An 18187-nucleotide genomic window follows, 5' to 3' on the forward strand; every position below is an offset into this window, starting at 1 on the left:
CTGCCCTTTTTTTGTCGCACAATAATAATAATTTTTCGAAAATCCTACCATCTAGGCTGTATATACTCAGTGTGCACACACACACACCGCACATTGAAGAATGTGGACATAGAAGGGACATATTTAGGAAATGATTTTTATTTACGTTTATCTAATTTCAATGGGGGTATTTTTAAATACACAACACACAATGTATTGCAAAGATTATTATAATACTCAAATGGCATTTATCTGTCACTTTCTGACGTGATATGAATAACAGACTCAACTAGTATTGCATTTGTGAGTACACTAAAACGTTTCCAAGGAAGCGACTAAATGGATCACGTTCGTCGTCTGAAAGTGATTGACTGATTGCGTGTCATCATGCATCGAATGCGTGAGACGCTGTTCATATGCATGATACCAATGAAAGTTACAAAAATAGTCCGAGGTTGTTAATGAACCTGTGGCGGTAACATGTGTTGGGCATCATTGTTCAATTTGCCGATCGTTGAAAGGTGATTATAGAGATTTGTCAAACAGATACTTGCTGTACTGCCACTGCCAATCTGAACACGGATCGAGTCGATACTACGATAGTTTGGATATGCGTTTCTTCGATTTGTTCGATAGGATGGGACGTAGCGAGGATATTTTTGAACGATCATGCAATTAGGACTCTCTGACGTTTCTTAATGTATGCTAAAACGCAATGATAAGAAAGAACGCTTCTGTATGTATTCGTGCTAGGGAATGTAGTAGTCCGTCAGTGTGTATCTCATTGCAAGAACAAGGTCTCGTGAAAAAGGTATGATTGTGTCATTTGTACACTTATGAACGTCAATCTCGCGCTCATGTGACCAACCTCTCGTCCAATGGAAAAGACGTATATTATGTTAACTTCACATTAAAAGTTATAGAGTGATGATATCAGGCGTTCGCGAACAGGAGAGCGTATCCTCGCACCCGTCAAACACACACACACAGGCAAGTCAATTGTTCACTAGAAAAATCACGTGAACATATGGTACAAGTAAAAAAAGGGAATTGCTATCGGACATCATTTTTGTCACCGATGCGTCAATTTTGGAAATGTCGTCTACATGCCTACACAAAACCTTTTTAGAAGGTTTACTGATGCGTTGAATGTTGTGGCCGTGATCTGAGCCTCTGAGCAAAAGTGGTATGCCTCTCTTTAAAATATTGGGAGAAAGAGCATGCTCGACATTCAGGTCCAGACAATGCTATTGTATGTACTTACCGTTATATATGTGGAATATTGCGGATAGCCTCATAAAACGAGAAAACAGTAAACACGCAGAGGCAACACAAAGTTGACTATTGAAAATGCGTCTTTCTTGTCACATTTAACACTCTTATGGACAGGTTTTTCTCGCTTTAATTTAAGATCCATAACATTCATGAAGATCAAACGTTCAATACAACATTTCTATTGTTACTTGAATTATGGCGGTTAACATAGCAAGGAGTGAGTTAGTTTGATCTGACAAGTGTATGAATACCTCTACGAAATGTAGGAGGAAAGCTCTATGTTATGTAGTTTAGACATTCAAAGATAGGTTGGGCGAGTAACATATTCGTTAAAGAAGTTAATGTTATCAATCATTTAGTAGCTTTTCGATTAAAAGCATGGTTTACTTATGGGTGGCCATGAAGGACAATCCTAACTCGTTTATTGTCAAGTATACCTTTCTGCCACTGTTTGCAACTTGTGTTGATAAATACAAAATATTTGTTGTTGCAAAACATTAATTTGGAGCAAAGTTGATATTTGTACATAGAAATGATTTTGTCACTTGTCCAAACAACATTAAAGGTAAAGAAGATAATGACTTAGAAACGTTCTTAATTAACTCGTAATACAGGTATATGAGTTCGATACATGCCTTTACTTTACTTTATCGACTGAAATCTTCATAAACGTATGGCAATGAATAAAATATCACAACTTAATTCTGATTATTATTGGACTTGGAGGGATTGCAAAGTGTACAAACACCAGAAACCCACCGCTATAATTATAAACATTGATTGAATTTGAAAACCTTTTTGATCTATTCCTGACTAATAACTATACTTTGATCATTTAGATTTAGACAAATAACGTCAGTTCAATACATATCTTTACTTTACTTTATCGACTGAAATCTTCATTTTCATTACCGGCAGCATCCATCACAAACACATGCAAATATATAAACGTTAATGCATGAAAATATTTAGAAAACGGTAACACATTGTAGGGTCAAAATAGAAAATAGCTTCGAACATTATGTAATCGATGTATATTTTTGATATTTAGACATAAAAGAAACAAAGAGAATTTAGAATCAATGCTCATTATGTATTTTAGAAGATGGAGGTATTGTTGCAATGTTCTTTTTGTTCGGGTCCTTTTTTGCCTTTGTATCTATAGAGCACTTACAGACCGTGACGTGTCAAGAAGATAGTACCTGGCCATAGCGAATCCGATATGTCTGAAGAGGTATAATTGATTAAATATCATGCCAAAGAACACATGTAAGACATGGTAGATCGATATAAGCATGAGAATGTACCGGTTGCGTAATACCTTTCTATACAAAGAGTAACTCTGTCAACTTGAGAGTTTAAATGTACTTCTTGATGTCTTGTGTACATATGTCTCTTTGTTACTTGCTTATTTCAAATACTGTGAATATTTGATCACACATCTCAAACTGCCAAACGTGTTCAGCTTTCGTTAAGATTAAATATTCATCAATGACCTGAAGAAGACGTTACAAGGAACAACCACCTGAAAGCCGAAAGATTATTTTAGATTTCTCCTTTCAAAGCAAAGGATATACGACAAAATGAGGGCAATTGAAGCCGCATGTGCAGTTTTACTCTGCTCGTGTGTGGACAGTGTCAGTGCGAACTTTTGGGCGTGGAAAGTTGAGATGATAGACGGGTTTGAAAACAAGCGAGTGACTGACCATATCATGTGGACGGAACCGAACACGGAGAGCCTGCTTGAGTGTGCTGTCAGATGTAGCCAACACGACCTAGCTGTGACGTGCGGCTACAACCCAAACACGTTGGAATGTGTTGCCTACAGTGCAAGGTTCACAGATCAGTCAACCGTGGCCTATGTGGACAACAGTAAATACAGAATGTACTCTCTAAATCCAGGTATCTGTGACATTTTTGTCAATTGAATATAAGTTAAAGTTCATATCTTCTTTGATAGGCATTTAGAAGTTGGAGTACTAAGTAAGGATAAGAATTTATGTATGAACAACCTCTTTATTACAATTAAGAGCGACGTTTCGGTGTTGGTTCTAACACCCTTATCAAGCAAGTGATATACAGAGTATGGCTGACAAGTATATATACTGGTAGGAGGTAATGTTTATACAGTAGAGGATAACTACATCTGATATCTACTCTACTGTGTAAACAAGAAGTTGTTCATCCATAAATTCTTATCCTTACTTAAAGTTTATATGACTGTGACTGTTTATGTGACTGTGTCTGACTTTCATTATGCTCAACTGTGAAACAGCACAAAACGCACTTCCAAAACCACTTTACTTGTTATAATTGTGCACACCTCACGACCCAAATGTCCTTTTCAAATCTTCACAATGTCCTAACGTCATTTAATTCCTATTACATTGACAGTACCATCTGTACCGCCTTTGGGTATTTGCAACACATCTAATGATTGCCTAGTAGCCGACACGGAGTGCATTGAAGAGGAGTGTGTGTGCATTATATCGCAGGTATTTTCTTACGCTGCTGGAGGATGTGTCCAAGGTGTGTACTTCCTTATCTCCGAATTTGATTCACCCTCGGTTAAACAACACTCGTATACTATTTTTATGAGAATCAGGAATTGTTCTTATACTATTGCAGAAGCAACAAATACACAAGATACACATACATACACATGCAGGAAAGAAGCATAAACCCGTTCCATATTAGATGATGACGATTATTTCTGTGACCATTTACAAATTGGTGGGGCTCACGGCAGCACAAAAACATGTTCAAATAACTTCGAAATGTACCCTCTTTGTATTATAGGTTATAATTGGCCACGAGAATCCCAATTCTTGCAACAAACCACAATTTGTACCCTCGTTTATTGTGTATTATCGTACCTGCGAGCGTGCATTGTTGATCATGCCATCAACAATAGTTTACCTGGCTCTGGTCTGTTTCTAAGAGGGCCTTTAAATAAAAGCAAAATAACCTTTTCAATAACCATTAACACATTCATTCATTCATTCAATTACTATTGTTACAATTACATATCATATTGACTGAAGTGTTCGCAGCTTAAAAATTAATTTGGGCCGTTTACGTTTAATATTGGTCCGTTTACGGGTTTATATTGGATGTTATTAACGTTTAGTCATCAGTGTCCTGCCCTTTATCATTCAATAGGGTAGGTGTCGTTCAGTCGACATTTGTAGTGGGCCAAACATAGGCCCATGTTACATCTGGGAATATATTCTACATATGCCAACTAGCCAATTTGTTATACTTGTTACATCTCCCTCCCGGAGGAACCAATATGGAAACAACAATAATAATAAACCTTACTTCCAGGCGTCCATCAAGGAATGACCTTGGGGACACACTTTCATGTACTTTCATTATTGTTTCTTATTTACAGGATGTTCCCAATACAGCAACACGTTCACCAAGTTTGCAGGTCGTGTGATTTATAAGCATGACGATTTGTTCCTGACCACTGCTACAGAGGATGAATGCCGAGCCGCTTGCGTCACCGAGACAAGCATAGTGTGCAAAACACTGGAGTACAGTTCAGTGTCATCTGCGTGTGTTCTGAGTTCTTTTGGATGGATGGATGTCAACGTTTTGTATAGGGGAACTAACAATAATTATGACATACATCTCCGGCATTGTGATTTTTAAACAGATGACGAATTGATTGCTGGATGTTAGTATCTATTTTTAAAACATGAATATAAAAGACATCTTTATGTATTTCTGTAGAGCGTATATATTTCGAGCTTAGAAACAGCTTGGCCAAACATGTTTAGACTTTGCCTCATTATTCTGAGTTGAAAAGCTAATGATTGTTCGAAATAGGAAATATTTTCACAACTCAGCAGATTACCAATGCCATGAGAGGTATGATCGAGCATGTATCTGGCTGAGGAAGTGTGTACAGACTTTGTACAGTCATGAAGTTTATTTCACTTGAAAGCCAAGACCTTACATGTATGTCCGGGCCTGTTTGTCTGTTGTAAACATCTCTGAAAGTGCTGTACCATGCTTGTTACCAAGGATATACACCGGTGGTGTTTGATCTGATTTTCATTAAAGCCCCACACCAGCACTATACAAATATTTGTAGCCATCACAATGTATTGAGCCTTAATTGTTCATAGTTTTATGCAATTATGTATGTTTAGTTATTAATCGGACTCAACATAGGTCTTGAAGACATGTCTTTTGATAACATCAAGTGAGCTTACGTCATGCCCAGTTTGTCCGTCAAAACATCTTCTCAGAAATCATTTAACAAGCTAAAACTTCACATTGACATCGAATGACATTGAATGATGACATCGCAGTTTGTTCACTTCATTTAGGATTACAAACCCAGCAATGTTTACCTCCCTAAATTGGTACATGCATTGTTTGAAGTGGGGCTTCTTTTAAATTTTGACTGTGATTTGACCTTTGCATTTTAACTTTGCTCCTGAATTCTCACAGAATGAGTTCCTAGCGATTTCTGTTCAGAAATCACTTGAGCAAGAAAGTTGAAACCTTACATGATTGTTTCTACCAACGATAACTCCTCAACGTGTTCAAGAGGTTCAAACAGTAGCCATATTGACACATCTATTTATGGCCATTACTAGCAAGGGGGCTAAGAATTCAGTTTGAGGCATATCTAGATCTGTAGGCCACTGCTTCAAGCAATTTTTTCTGTGAAAATCAACACGTTTTGTGATTATAAAATATTGGCTTTACATATAGGTGAGCTACTGTAACGGAGCACGATTTCAGGGAGTTTTTATCGGATGTGCAGCTGATCTCAAATAAGTTAAATGAACATGCACGTTGTTAGGATTGCGTTTTCTGTTCTTTACATCGATTATATTGTCACCACGATGTGTTACTGTTTTATTTAATAAATAGTTCTGAGCTAGAATGACTCTAAAGTTCAGTATTCTAATGTTAATCTGTTAAATCTGGATAAACCTATTGGTTAAAGTGATGCCTCGGCGATTCACTCACTGACTCACGTACTTATAATTACTGACCCACATCCATGATTGTGTCCTTGACTCGAGACGATCTCTTTTTGATCACATGCATGGACTGTCTTGATTTACATCTCCTAAAAAGCAACTTGGAAATCGCCGAAATCAGCTTTTCTACATATGTAAGGTTAACATGGACGTGGCTATTTGTCTAGACGCACAGTGTAGTAGCCATTCATGTCATCAAAGGGGGCACGGGTGGCTCAGTCGTCGCCGCTATTCGCTGTGCAGAGTTGCGGCCCTTGGGCACGCCAGAAACCTATGATTTTGGGTTCGAATCCCGGTTCACCCCATTTATGTTTCTAGATTTGTCAGCACCATACCCGTGCTCGTGGGTTTCACCGAAGTGGTAAACGTCTGAGACCTGCATCACTTCGGGCTTTCCTCCCACATTAAGCTGACACGCCGTGATATAACTGGAATACTGTTTAAAGCAGCGTTAAACCAAACCCAACCCAACTCACTCACTCACTCACTCACTCACTCACTCATGTCATCAAAAGGAGCAAAGTCTTGTTCCCAGACCTTTGGGTACATGTTGTTACCCTGTCTGGCGCTCGGCATTAAGACACAGAACAAGGACTGGTCTGCTCGGAGTCAGTAAACTGTGTCTGAGTGGGGTATTTATGTTAAACTGTGGCATGGTATTTCGGTAAGCTTGCACTATAAATCGGCATCAGTCCGGACTGGTACATGCAGCCACACACACACGCAGGCAGGCAGGCAGGCGCGCGCACGCACGCACACTCACACACACACACACACACACACACACAGGTGCATGCACGTCGCTATAAATGTGCACTAATCTTGGACGAAACGTTAAACCCAATTTCATCCCACATCACTCACACACATATGCTTGTGTGATAGTTGTATAGTTATAGAATAACCCTCGAGGTACGAGTGATTACGGAAAATATGTCACGAGTGAAATTAAGGTTTTAAGTTCCCAGCTTTACCGAGGAACTTAAAACATTAATTTCACGAGTGACATATTTTCCGTAATCACTCGTACCGAGTGGGTTATTCTATTTATAACCCATATTCATATTAAAGACATGTTTCAAGAAAAAAACAATCAACATTACTGTCGCCGATCAAGAAACAGCTGTTTTGTATCAATCCGCGTGTGAAAAAACACTGTTCACTCATTCCAACCGCATTACTCAATTAACGTGTTGTTACGCGTGAAAAATATACTTCTGTTAAAAAATTGTAAAGATCACATTATTGCAGTTATATTTCTGTCCGATTTACACAGCGTAAACTATCTAGCATTGATAAAGAAGACAGGTTTCCAAAAAAGGATCATCAGGTTTTTTATTCAAAGCTTGTTTTGACAAGATCTCGTCACTGACAGACATCCCCCGTCGTGCATCGGCAGATACATGCATTTCACATTGAGAAGAGGAAACACTGAAAACCTGTCAATTTTTTAATGTGTCATTTGACAAAAATGCCAAAACCTTTAACAACAACATAGACGGAATGTACAGAAGTCTTGTTTGTTAGAGAAAAGTTACGAAAAGAAGGTAAACTTTGAAAAGTACGATTGTGGCCACAGTGTCGGAATGAATGACCCGACTTGACCCAGATATGAGACAGCCGAAACCAGGAATGACAAGAGAACCGGCGTTACAGTTTAATCCGGACAAGGATAGTTCAATATCGGACACAGGATCAGCTCGCTGGGGTAAGTTTTCTTTTCCTTGTATTTTTAATTATTTTTGTTTTGATTTCAAAACCTCTCCGAGTTTAGCAAAGTGCATCGATTTCGCAATCAGATGCTGGTAATCATGTCGCTAAGTCAACTCTCTATGCCACCCTTGATCTCCTTCAAAGTAGACAGTTCGAATTCTGAACTGTCTGATGTGCATGCAGAAATGATAAATTTGCAAATAATAATGTTTAGTTGCACCTTTCCTGTGTCTATCTAATCTGTTTATTCAGTACATGAGTGGGCCAGCGGCCCATAGTACAATTCGGTTCACCAGATATGTATAAAAATACAACTGTGTACACCTAAATACACAACAGCAAGGCATTCATAGATAAAGAATATTACTTCTGCAAAAATGAATTCCTTAACTTAAAAGCGTGGTAAATATAACAAGCCAGACTTCTAATTGTTGACTGATGCAGAGACGACATAAGTATGTAAAATTGTTCTATTGATGGATTTACATAATATTTTTGAGGAATATATGTCACTCGGAGAGCATAATATTTTTCACAAACCAATACAAAATGGTATTCAGACTCAACATAGCCTGTTTTATAAACCATACATAACCTTCGCTGTCTTGGGATACCAAACTATCTCCCGGTTTCTATGTGGAGCGAGTGGGAGCTAGCTCTAAAACGTGCCAGTGCAACGCGAAACTTATTGATTGTAATAGCCGATAAATAAAATTCCCTGCTAAACCTAAATTTATAACAAAGATATGATGAATACTTGGGGCTATTGGTCAAAGCAAAATGCCAATCTTGTTCATAAGAGCATTTTAATCTTTGTATGAACTCATCAATAAATGAAATAGAAATAACAAGATGCTGATTTTCCCATACGTAGCCAAGCCATAGGCGTACAAAAGTAATTTAACTCTAGAGGCCCAATTAGTCTTACCTGCTATGGCCTGCTGCACAAGCATATTGTAACTTTTTCGTGGATAACGCGAATCGGGCATCTTTAAAATCTTACACCAATAATTCAAGCATCTTTCGAAAGCATAGATATACAAAGGGTATCTCCCACACTCTCCACGCACAACATGATTGGAAGTTGCTGACTTAACTCCTAAAATACGTTTACAAGCAAGTGTATGAACAACTTCAATCTCCTCGCAAAACGATAAAGATAAACCCCAAACTTCTGCACCGTAAAGAAGTACTGGCACAACTTTAGCATCAAAAATGTTAAAGGAAATATTCATAGGAGTAGGTTTAATTAGCTATAGGGACTTCAACAAAAAGCTTAAACAAAACCTTTTTAGCTTGATTAACAAAAAGCTTAAACAAAACCTTTTTAGCTTGATTAACAACATTAGATATATGTGCACTCCAAGATAGATTTCGAAAAAATAATACACCAAGGTATTTATATGTAGTTACACATTCCAACAATTTTCCATCGTAAACCCATTTTTCATATTTTGAAAGAACACTCCCATTTTTAAAAACTACTACTTTAGTTTTATCAATATTGACTGTTAATGAATAATCTTTACAATAACATTCTAACACATTGATTCTTTTCTGGAGACCATAAACAGTATCTGCTATGAGAATGACACCATCTGCGAAAAGTAATAAAAACAATTGAACTACATCTGGATGAAATTGGATACCATGTGCGCAACTGGATTCAATATCTATGGCAAGATCATTTATGAACAAGGCAAACAAAATGGGACTAAGGACACATCCTTGACGAACTCCCTTACTGCAGCTAAACATATCAGAAAATGAGTTATTGTATTTGACCAATGCCAAAACTTGTTTATAAATTGACTGTATACAACAGAACATTTTCGGAGAAATACCATTTTTGTATAGTACCATACGCAATTTGGATCTATCTGTGGAATCAAAGGCTTTGGCAAAATCAACAAACAAGGCATAAATCACACCTCGTTTCTTAGCCAAATATTTCTCTATTACTGAATATAAAACAAAAATATTATCAGTTGTGGAATATCCACTCCTAAAACCAGCCTGAGACTCTACTAGTCTATCATAGGATTCCGACCAAAACTGAAGTCTTCTGTTTAAAATAGAAATATAAAGTTTACTGAATACACTTAAGATAGTGATACCCCTATAATTAGTGGGAGAATTGGCATCGCCTTTCTTATATATAGGAACAATGTGGCCAACAGCCCAAGATGAGGGAAAATATGCAGAATCAAATATAGCATTAAAGAAGAATGTCAAAAAAGGAACCAGAACATCAGGAGAAGACTTAAACATTTCTGCTATCAGTCCATCATCTCCCGCAGCTTTATTATTTTTCAATCCTGTAATCGCATCAAGCACTTCATCCTGTGAAATAGGGGAATCAAGAATACTCTGAGTTGTTTCGTCAAAATTAACATCGTCAAAAACTAAATTCTCCTCAACCTCTGAAGAAGAGTATTCACCAAATAAGTTCTTAAAGTGCTGATACCAATCTCCTAGTTCTATATTAGGAGAGCGTCTCCTTCCCTCACCAGAGAGTAGCTTCAATTGTGACCAAAATATTTTGCTGTTGTGTATGCCTGTCACCATATTACTAAGAATTTTATCTTGGTAGGCTTTTCTTTTGTTATGGAGTATATTTGTATATTTATTTCTTGCATGTAGATAGTTTGAAAGTGCCAAATGATCCCCAAGTAGTCTATAAACTTTAAGCAGTCTTTGCTTTTCAAATCTAAGAAATTCACACTCTTTATCAAACCAAGGTTGCTTATCGACTAACCAAGCAGATGGGCAAAACTTACGCATACATTCTGCTGCATTACCTAATAAATCTGAGAATAAAGTTACAGCATCATCAAATTTTCCAGATAAAATATGTTCATTACACTGATCAAACACTGAAGCTGACTTGTCAGAAAGTAATACATCTCTAAATGTTGACACTTTATCTTCATTCCACACATAACGGGAGTTGTCACGCACATCTCGTGCATTACTTAAGCTAGCACCCACAGAAGCCATATCACGTGACACAAATGAACACGCAACAGGCAGATGATCTGAATCTGACCTAGATAGGACATCGAAGCGGTCACATGATGTAAACAAGTCAGGGCCTGTTATGATATAATCAACAACACTCTGTCCAATATGACTTATAAATGTAAAGTCTCCTTTCCCAGCGTCCGAACCACATCGGCCATTACAAATATATAAATTTAAAGCACTACAAACATTCAATAGCACTTTACCAAAATTATTAACTTTTGAATCACACGAATGTCTCTTAATATCAATATTAACCCTCATAGTCATATGGTCCCCGGACGTCAGTCAGCCTGCATACCGCTCAGCGCCGTACTTTGCAGACGTCGCGGTTACGAAAAACGTATACATTGTATAAAAAAGTGTCACGTTCTTATTTCTTCACACAACGTAACAAAATTGTACGAAATAGTGTATCTTTATTATGTCTTTCGGAAGTCTAAATGTTGTTGCCAAATGAATTTGTTTTTATTCTCATGCCATCGTTGAAAGTGTGAGTAGTCATATTTTTCGTGTTTTTCTTATCTGTATACATTTGTGAACTAAGTTCATGTCAACTTGTCAAGTTTAGTCTTTTTCATTGTGTTTTCATTTTCATTGGCAGTTATCGATGTCATCATCGTTCACAAAGGCAAACCTGTCTATACAAAGTCCGGTTTTTGGATTCGGGTGGTCGAAAAATCCATCAAACAGCAAGCCCTCTAACACAGACGCAAACCAGGACTTGGTGCTGATGATCTTGGCGCCCTAGAAACAGTTTCTGGCAACATTACAATCTGAATCTTAAGCTTGGAACTTCAATCTGGCCATATGCAGTTTTGACAACAAAGACATTAAATGTGTTCAGAGGTTGAATTATACGAATAACTTTTCATGTCAGTCAGATCTCCGTCCGCTTTAACGAGGTCATTTACTTTGACAGGTCCCAAATGGCCAGCCATGTTTGTTTACAAACGGGGACGTAGTTTTGGTTTTTACTGTAAAACGAAAATCATGTGAAATAAATTTTTAAAATGATAATGTGAAATCATGTTGTAAGTATGAAAGTATGTGTCTTGTCTTAAAAATCTCGAATCAGTGAGATTGTAGCACGTAGAACATCTGAAGGGAAAGGCATGGATTTGTGAATGAATGGGATGAGATAAAATAGTTCCGTTGTTTAATGAAAATTGATCTTTGTTCCACTGACCAATCAGCTTCGAGAATCACTAATTGCACACTGTGCAAATATCAAAAAGTTATTACACTGCATATTTGAGCCCATATGGGTAATAATATACGTTAATTACCCTTGTCATAATAGAAAACATCAACCGAGTTTCAGTTTCAGTTTACATCAAGGCTAGAAATGAGGCACATAACATCGAACACAACATCCCTTTAGTCCATACACGAGCAGCAGACCATACATAACATGGGAATGCACAGTTTGTTCTTTGAGATCAATTTATTGGAATCATGAGTACCGTGCAAACAATTGTCTGTATGTTTATCAGTGGTAGGTTTAATTCGATTTTCTTTGTTCTCATCGGTTGCCAACAACTGCACAAAACAAACAAGAATACTGAATATTGTAATTAATATTGTAATTAGTACAGTAATATTGATGTATTTGAAGGTTCAGTTAGTTTCATCAGAAAATAGGTCCAGATTTATATGCCATGTTCATTATTGCTGAAGAAATATGGCAGGCTAGCTAAGGAAGGTTAAAGTACATAGATTAAAAGTCTTTTGTCCGGAAAAAAACATTCCCGGTGAAATTTCTCCATTTGGTTTTTAGGTGAGGTGAAGTGAAATGGTGTTTAATGTCAAGAATATTGCACTTATATAGCGAAGTGCGCGCGTGTGTGTGTGTGGTGTGTGTGTGTGTGGTGTGTATGTGTGTGTGTGTGTGTGTGTGTGTGTGGCTGTTTGAACTAGACCCGACTAATCCCGATTTAACAGTGCCGTCCCACTGAGATACCATGCCACATGAATATCCCACTCAGAAACAGTATACTAACTCCCACTACACTGACTCCTTGTAATAGCCCCTTAAAGACCGAGAACGGTGGAATTTGCTTCAAGTTGTTGCTAATAGTTTATCAAAATGTAAGTGACAGACGGACATGAGATTTGGAATCTACTGATAAGGGCGAGGGGACTATGATGGCTGGAATGACCTCTTTGTTTATACACAGTGGGAGCTTGCTTCTGCTGCCTGTCTCCCAACCTCAAGCATCTCCCCACTGTTAGTCCTGCACCATGACTGTGGAATATATTTATTTTATGAAAAAAATAATAATCTAGAAACGCATACAAAAGCAAGTTAGCCAGCTCCATCTAGCTCTATTCCACAGCATAGGGAATTTTTATTTTATTTTAAGAGTCAAGAAGGATATTGTGTTATATAAGATTTCAGAGATTAAATGTTAGTCCACCCAACTGTCTGCTGTTAGCCTTGCTCCTTGTATTGAATGATAAGTCTATGGGTGTAAAGTTGTTCTATCCTTAAAATAGGCAAGTCTAGATAATCGGTCAGTATGAGGATGCAAGTCTTTTATAGGACAACTTATTATTATTTATATAATCTAGAAATTATTATTTAAAAGATTGATTGTTGCCTTAGAGACTTGTGAAAGTCTATTTCTCTTGTCTACTTGCCACTTTGGTATGGAAAACAAGGAAAAACTCACAATACACTTTATACACTATAAACACTATATGCATGTCATTATGTCACCGAGTCAGTATCATGTAGTCAATAACCAACAGACAATATGTACTTACACATAATTCTATATAATTGTAGATAGTAGGGGGAAAGTTTAACAAGTATAAAATATGTATTATGTTTGCTCTTCAGAGTGGGTTTTTTATACGAATGATAAATTGTGCCAAGGTATTCAGCATGAAAACAGTAATATTAACACCTATTTCTACACAATATATGTTGGTTGTACAGTTCATGTTCTCTGGGAATAATCATACATAAATATAAATATTTGCAAGTCAGCATTATTATGAACAGTTACTGGAAATATTTGGCAAAACTACAATGAACATTCTTCAAAGAAAAAGTACTACCTCTACAATAAAATAAAATTGTTTGTTATCCCAGCTTGACGTCTGTGGCAATAAGGATACAATAGTACCAGTAAATTAATATTGGTATGTCAGCATTATAATGAACAGTGTCTCAAAATGGCATCTAGGATTCCGACAATTTGCATTTGTCATTGCAAATAACTTCTTCCACACTAGATTTGCTACTCATACCACTTCTGTTGTGATAAATATACATAAACATAAATACACATCTTTCATAACTCGAAATTCGGGATCAAAAATCAACTATCATGTATGGAAAAACTATACACAAGGTACTGGTGGGTTATAGCCAACGAGGGATGCTGAAATGATGAGCGATATGTTGCAAAAAAAATGAATGTTGGTGGGGGAGAATGGGCAGTAACCCACAGAAGAGAGATAATGCCACTCTGTGTCTTGATGAAGACAAGAAGTTTATACCCCAACATAGAGGGGCAACCATACCTTGGACATAAGTGGGAATAGGACGACATATATTCCGAAGGAATAATACCTGTAATGTTCAACATATAAGATTATGTTTGTTTGTTGTTTAACGCCGCACTCAGCAATATTACAGCTATATGACGGCGGTTTGTAATTTAACTGGACCCGACAATCCAGTGATTGACACCATGAGCATCGATCCATGCAATTGAGATCGATGACGTGCATCAACCAAGTCAATCACATAAGTGTCAAACGGACAGAAAATTCAATGATATAAATGATTTCATTGGATTTATCAAGAATTATTATTATTATTATTATTATTATTGTATCAGCAGATAATAACCAAATAAACCTGTGTGAAGACTTTGCCTAGTTGACCTGATTAGACATGCTGAACATTTGTGTTTTGACTGTTGAACATCTGGTACATATCAAAGTATCAGCATGGTCATTTGTTGGACAGAAAACATGGTAAGAGACCTTATCAGATGAAAGTCCTGACAGGGGCAGTGTGCCTGCCAGTTGGTTTCCCAGGGAAACTAATTCCACCGTTCACGGTCTTTAATGCCGAGCACCAGACAGTGTGACAAGTACCATCTTTTAACGTCTTTCTGTGTGACGTGACCGAGTGCCTTTTAGGATGGAAGAAACAACATCCCCCAACGTGAACAGCCTCCGTAAATGAGGCCGATATAGCTGTACTAAATATATCAATATGTGAAAAGAATCCGGGGTATGCTGGTCAAAGGCAAAGTCATTTATAAAACTAATTTCTTTTTGTTTTCCTGTTCCGAGAAAACCCATGATGAATCTAGATTGGCTACATGGGATTAATATTCTATATACATCATAAGGTTTGACACTTTTAACAAAACATCATAAACAATTTTTAGGATTACCTTTGAGGCCACTCTAAAACACCTTCACTCTTATGAACAATAATCATATGTTACTCATCGTTATTGATTTGCGTAACCACCGCATACTGGTGTATTTCGTTTTGTAATTGTATCGAATGGTATGTTTCAGCAATATTCCAGCTTGACGGTAGTCTGTACCAGACAATCTAGTGATTGACATCATGAGCTTTGATCCACGCAATTGGAGGTGAGGTGAGGTGAAATGGGGTTTAACGTCGCGTCCAAGATTATTGCACTTATATAGCGACGTCCATGCACGTGTGTCTGTGTGGCTGCTTGTACAAGTCCGGAGTGATGCCGATTTATAGTGCTAGCTCACTGAGATACCATGCCGCAGTTTAACATGAATACCCCACTCAGACACAGTATACTGACTCCGAGCCGACCAGTCCTTGTTTTAGCCCCTTAATGCCGAGCGCCAGAGAGGTAACAACAAGTACCATCTTTTAACGTCTTTTGGTATGACGCGGTCGGGGATCGAACCCAACGCAACTGGAAACGATGGCATGCAATGCACCAAGTAACCGAGCCTGACCTCCCGATGCATTTGGTTTCGACAAAGTTAGGTTGCCGTGGACCCATATTGTTGCCCGGAATGCTTTGATGCTTTGTTGTTGTTTCCTGACCAAGAATCCGACACACAAGTCTCCTGAGGCATTGTCTTGTATAACAGATCTCTCAGTCTGCCGGATGATGTTTCGTCTCATGATTGTCCGCCGGTTTAGACTACAGCTATCAGTGGCCATATCTTTTTGTCCCTGTTTGTGAATCTTATGCACATGTCACCCTTTACTAGAAACAGAATATATTTAACGATGGATGTGGGTGGATTAGTTGAAACGTCTACCACGGTATGTTTTCGTAGTGTTTCAGTTGCCCAACATTTTGGCGAGCCATTGTGACACAGAGCTCCACCGATGTGGAAGTGCGAAACAGGATATCATGATCATGACATCTTTACATTCTTTTGAACATAGCGTTCTTTGAAAAAGGCGAACAGAATGTAGCTCAAATAACTATTTAACTATTTGTTGCCAGAAGAATCTCTGTCAATAAGATAGTATATGATTGACGCTCTGCTCGCCTCGACCTGTGGATGGATTGTAGTTTCAGTCTCCACTTGGGCGTGGCTTGGCAACTGCAGTACCAAAACAATAATTATTGATCGGCTAATATTGACATTCTGAATGAGACCATTGTAAAAGGGCAAAGATTAAATCAACGTGACAATATATAATATTCCCAAAGGACAATATATGTGTTCAGCCAAACTTCTAATTACAAATTTGATATGGTGATGTGATCGAAGCTCGTGAATGTTTTAAGATGAATGAAAAGCTTACAATTTTAGTCTTATTTGTCCACTGCAAAAGTATGCATACTGAGAGACTTAAAAATATGATTAGAAGGCAATATATGTGTTGATCCCAACTACTAATTACAAAGTTTATATGGTGGCTGTAATGAAATTCGGAATCGAAACTCGTAAATATCTTTAAGCCCATTCTTTGTTGTTTGTGAAGCTTAAAGTTTCATTGGTCCCTTGCTTTCTGAAGAGTTGATGCCTTGACAGAATGATCAAAGGTCAAATACAGATCAAAACGTCAAAACGAACTTCTAACCAACTTACAACCCATGCTTGTCGTAAGAGGCGAATAACTCGATAGGGTGGTCAGGCTCGCTGACTAGGTTGATGCATGTCATCGTATCCCAATTGCGAAGATCGATGGTCATGATATCAATCACTGGATTGACTGGTCCCGTCTCAATTATTTACAGACCGCCGTCATATAGCGGTATTATTGCTGAGTGCGATGTTACAATTACAGATATTGACTGACATGTTTGCAGCATTATAATCTAATTTTATATGGACTCTGTTTCCACAAATGTTATCATCGATTATTTACAGACCACTGCCATACATTGCTGAGTGCGGCGTTAAACAACATATAAACAAACAAATTTCATTTGGAAACCATGGCCACGTAATGGACACAATGGTGCAAATATAAAAAAATGTTGAAATAAATATTGCAAACAAACTATTCTAGATGTTCAACCCCACTACAAACTACTTATATACCAAGCTTTATTACATTCTGAAACAAATAGCCGTGTAATAGTCATAAATAGCTTTTTAATATGGCTGACATGGACACCATGTTGAAAATCTCAAACATTTAAACAAATAAGGGTGTCATCGGTGGGAACATACCAAGTTGCATCTGTGCACAGGTTTTGGAGAAGTTGTTTGCAAACAGGACATGACATGAGCTCACCTGAGTTTCGAAAAAGCCCAATACAAGAGTAAATTGCATGTGTTTGTGAAGGGTATCAACAGATGGGCAGGATGGGCATACCTTTTCACGAACACCTGGTGTTATCCCAACTTGACAGTAATGAGTAAACTCATGCTTATGGCATAGTAGGAATCATAAAGCTCTGCATGTTTGGATTTGAAAGATGGTGTATTGCTGTGTTTGTTCACGTGTCCAAAACATCTGTTCGTGGTCACTTGTTTGTACAACAGAAATGTCGCGTATGATAGACAAAAACAGTTTTAACACTTTGGTTCAAGCATTATACAGAAGGCTCACCAATGGAAATATTCACGCGCAACATCAGGTTTCTTTAACAGAATATTTGCCTTTGTTTATATAAGGCACTTGTCGAGCTTGTATGGTAAATACATAGTTCCTGTATACGGGTATGTAGTTGTATAATTGATTATATATATTTTAGACA

General features: G+C 37.6%; 1 protein-coding gene across 1 annotated transcript; it reads left to right on the forward strand.

Moving 5' to 3' along the window:
- Positions 1-2603: 2603 nt before the first annotated feature.
- Positions 2604-6150, forward strand: LOC124140594. Its single transcript, XM_046508240.2, has 3 exons — positions 2604-3156; positions 3649-3783; positions 4649-6150. The coding sequence occupies exons 1-3, from the start codon at positions 2838-2840 to the stop codon at positions 4909-4911; spliced, it is 717 nt and encodes a 238-aa protein (XP_046364196.2). The 5' UTR covers positions 2604-2837; the 3' UTR covers positions 4912-6150.
- The last annotated feature ends 12037 nt before the right edge of the window (positions 6151-18187 follow it).

Source organism: Haliotis rufescens, unplaced genomic scaffold (genome assembly GCF_023055435.1).
Source record: "Haliotis rufescens isolate VD_foot unplaced genomic scaffold, xgHalRufe1.0.p SCAF_6, whole genome shotgun sequence".
Lineage (NCBI taxonomy): Eukaryota > Metazoa > Mollusca > Gastropoda > Lepetellida > Haliotidae > Haliotis > Haliotis rufescens.

Bases quoted from the DNA above. Each gene is read 5' to 3' on its own strand.
- LOC124140594 (XM_046508240.2), top strand. From the start codon at position 2,838: ATGAGGGCAATTGAAGCCGCATGTGCAGTTTTACTCTGCTCGTGTGTG. The intron at 3,157-3,648 runs GTATCTGTGACA...TTACATTGACAG, and splicing joins AATGTACTCTCTAAATCCAG to TACCATCTGTACCGCCTTTG. The intron at 3,784-4,648 runs GTGTGTACTTCC...TCTTATTTACAG, and splicing joins TGCTGGAGGATGTGTCCAAG to GATGTTCCCAATACAGCAAC.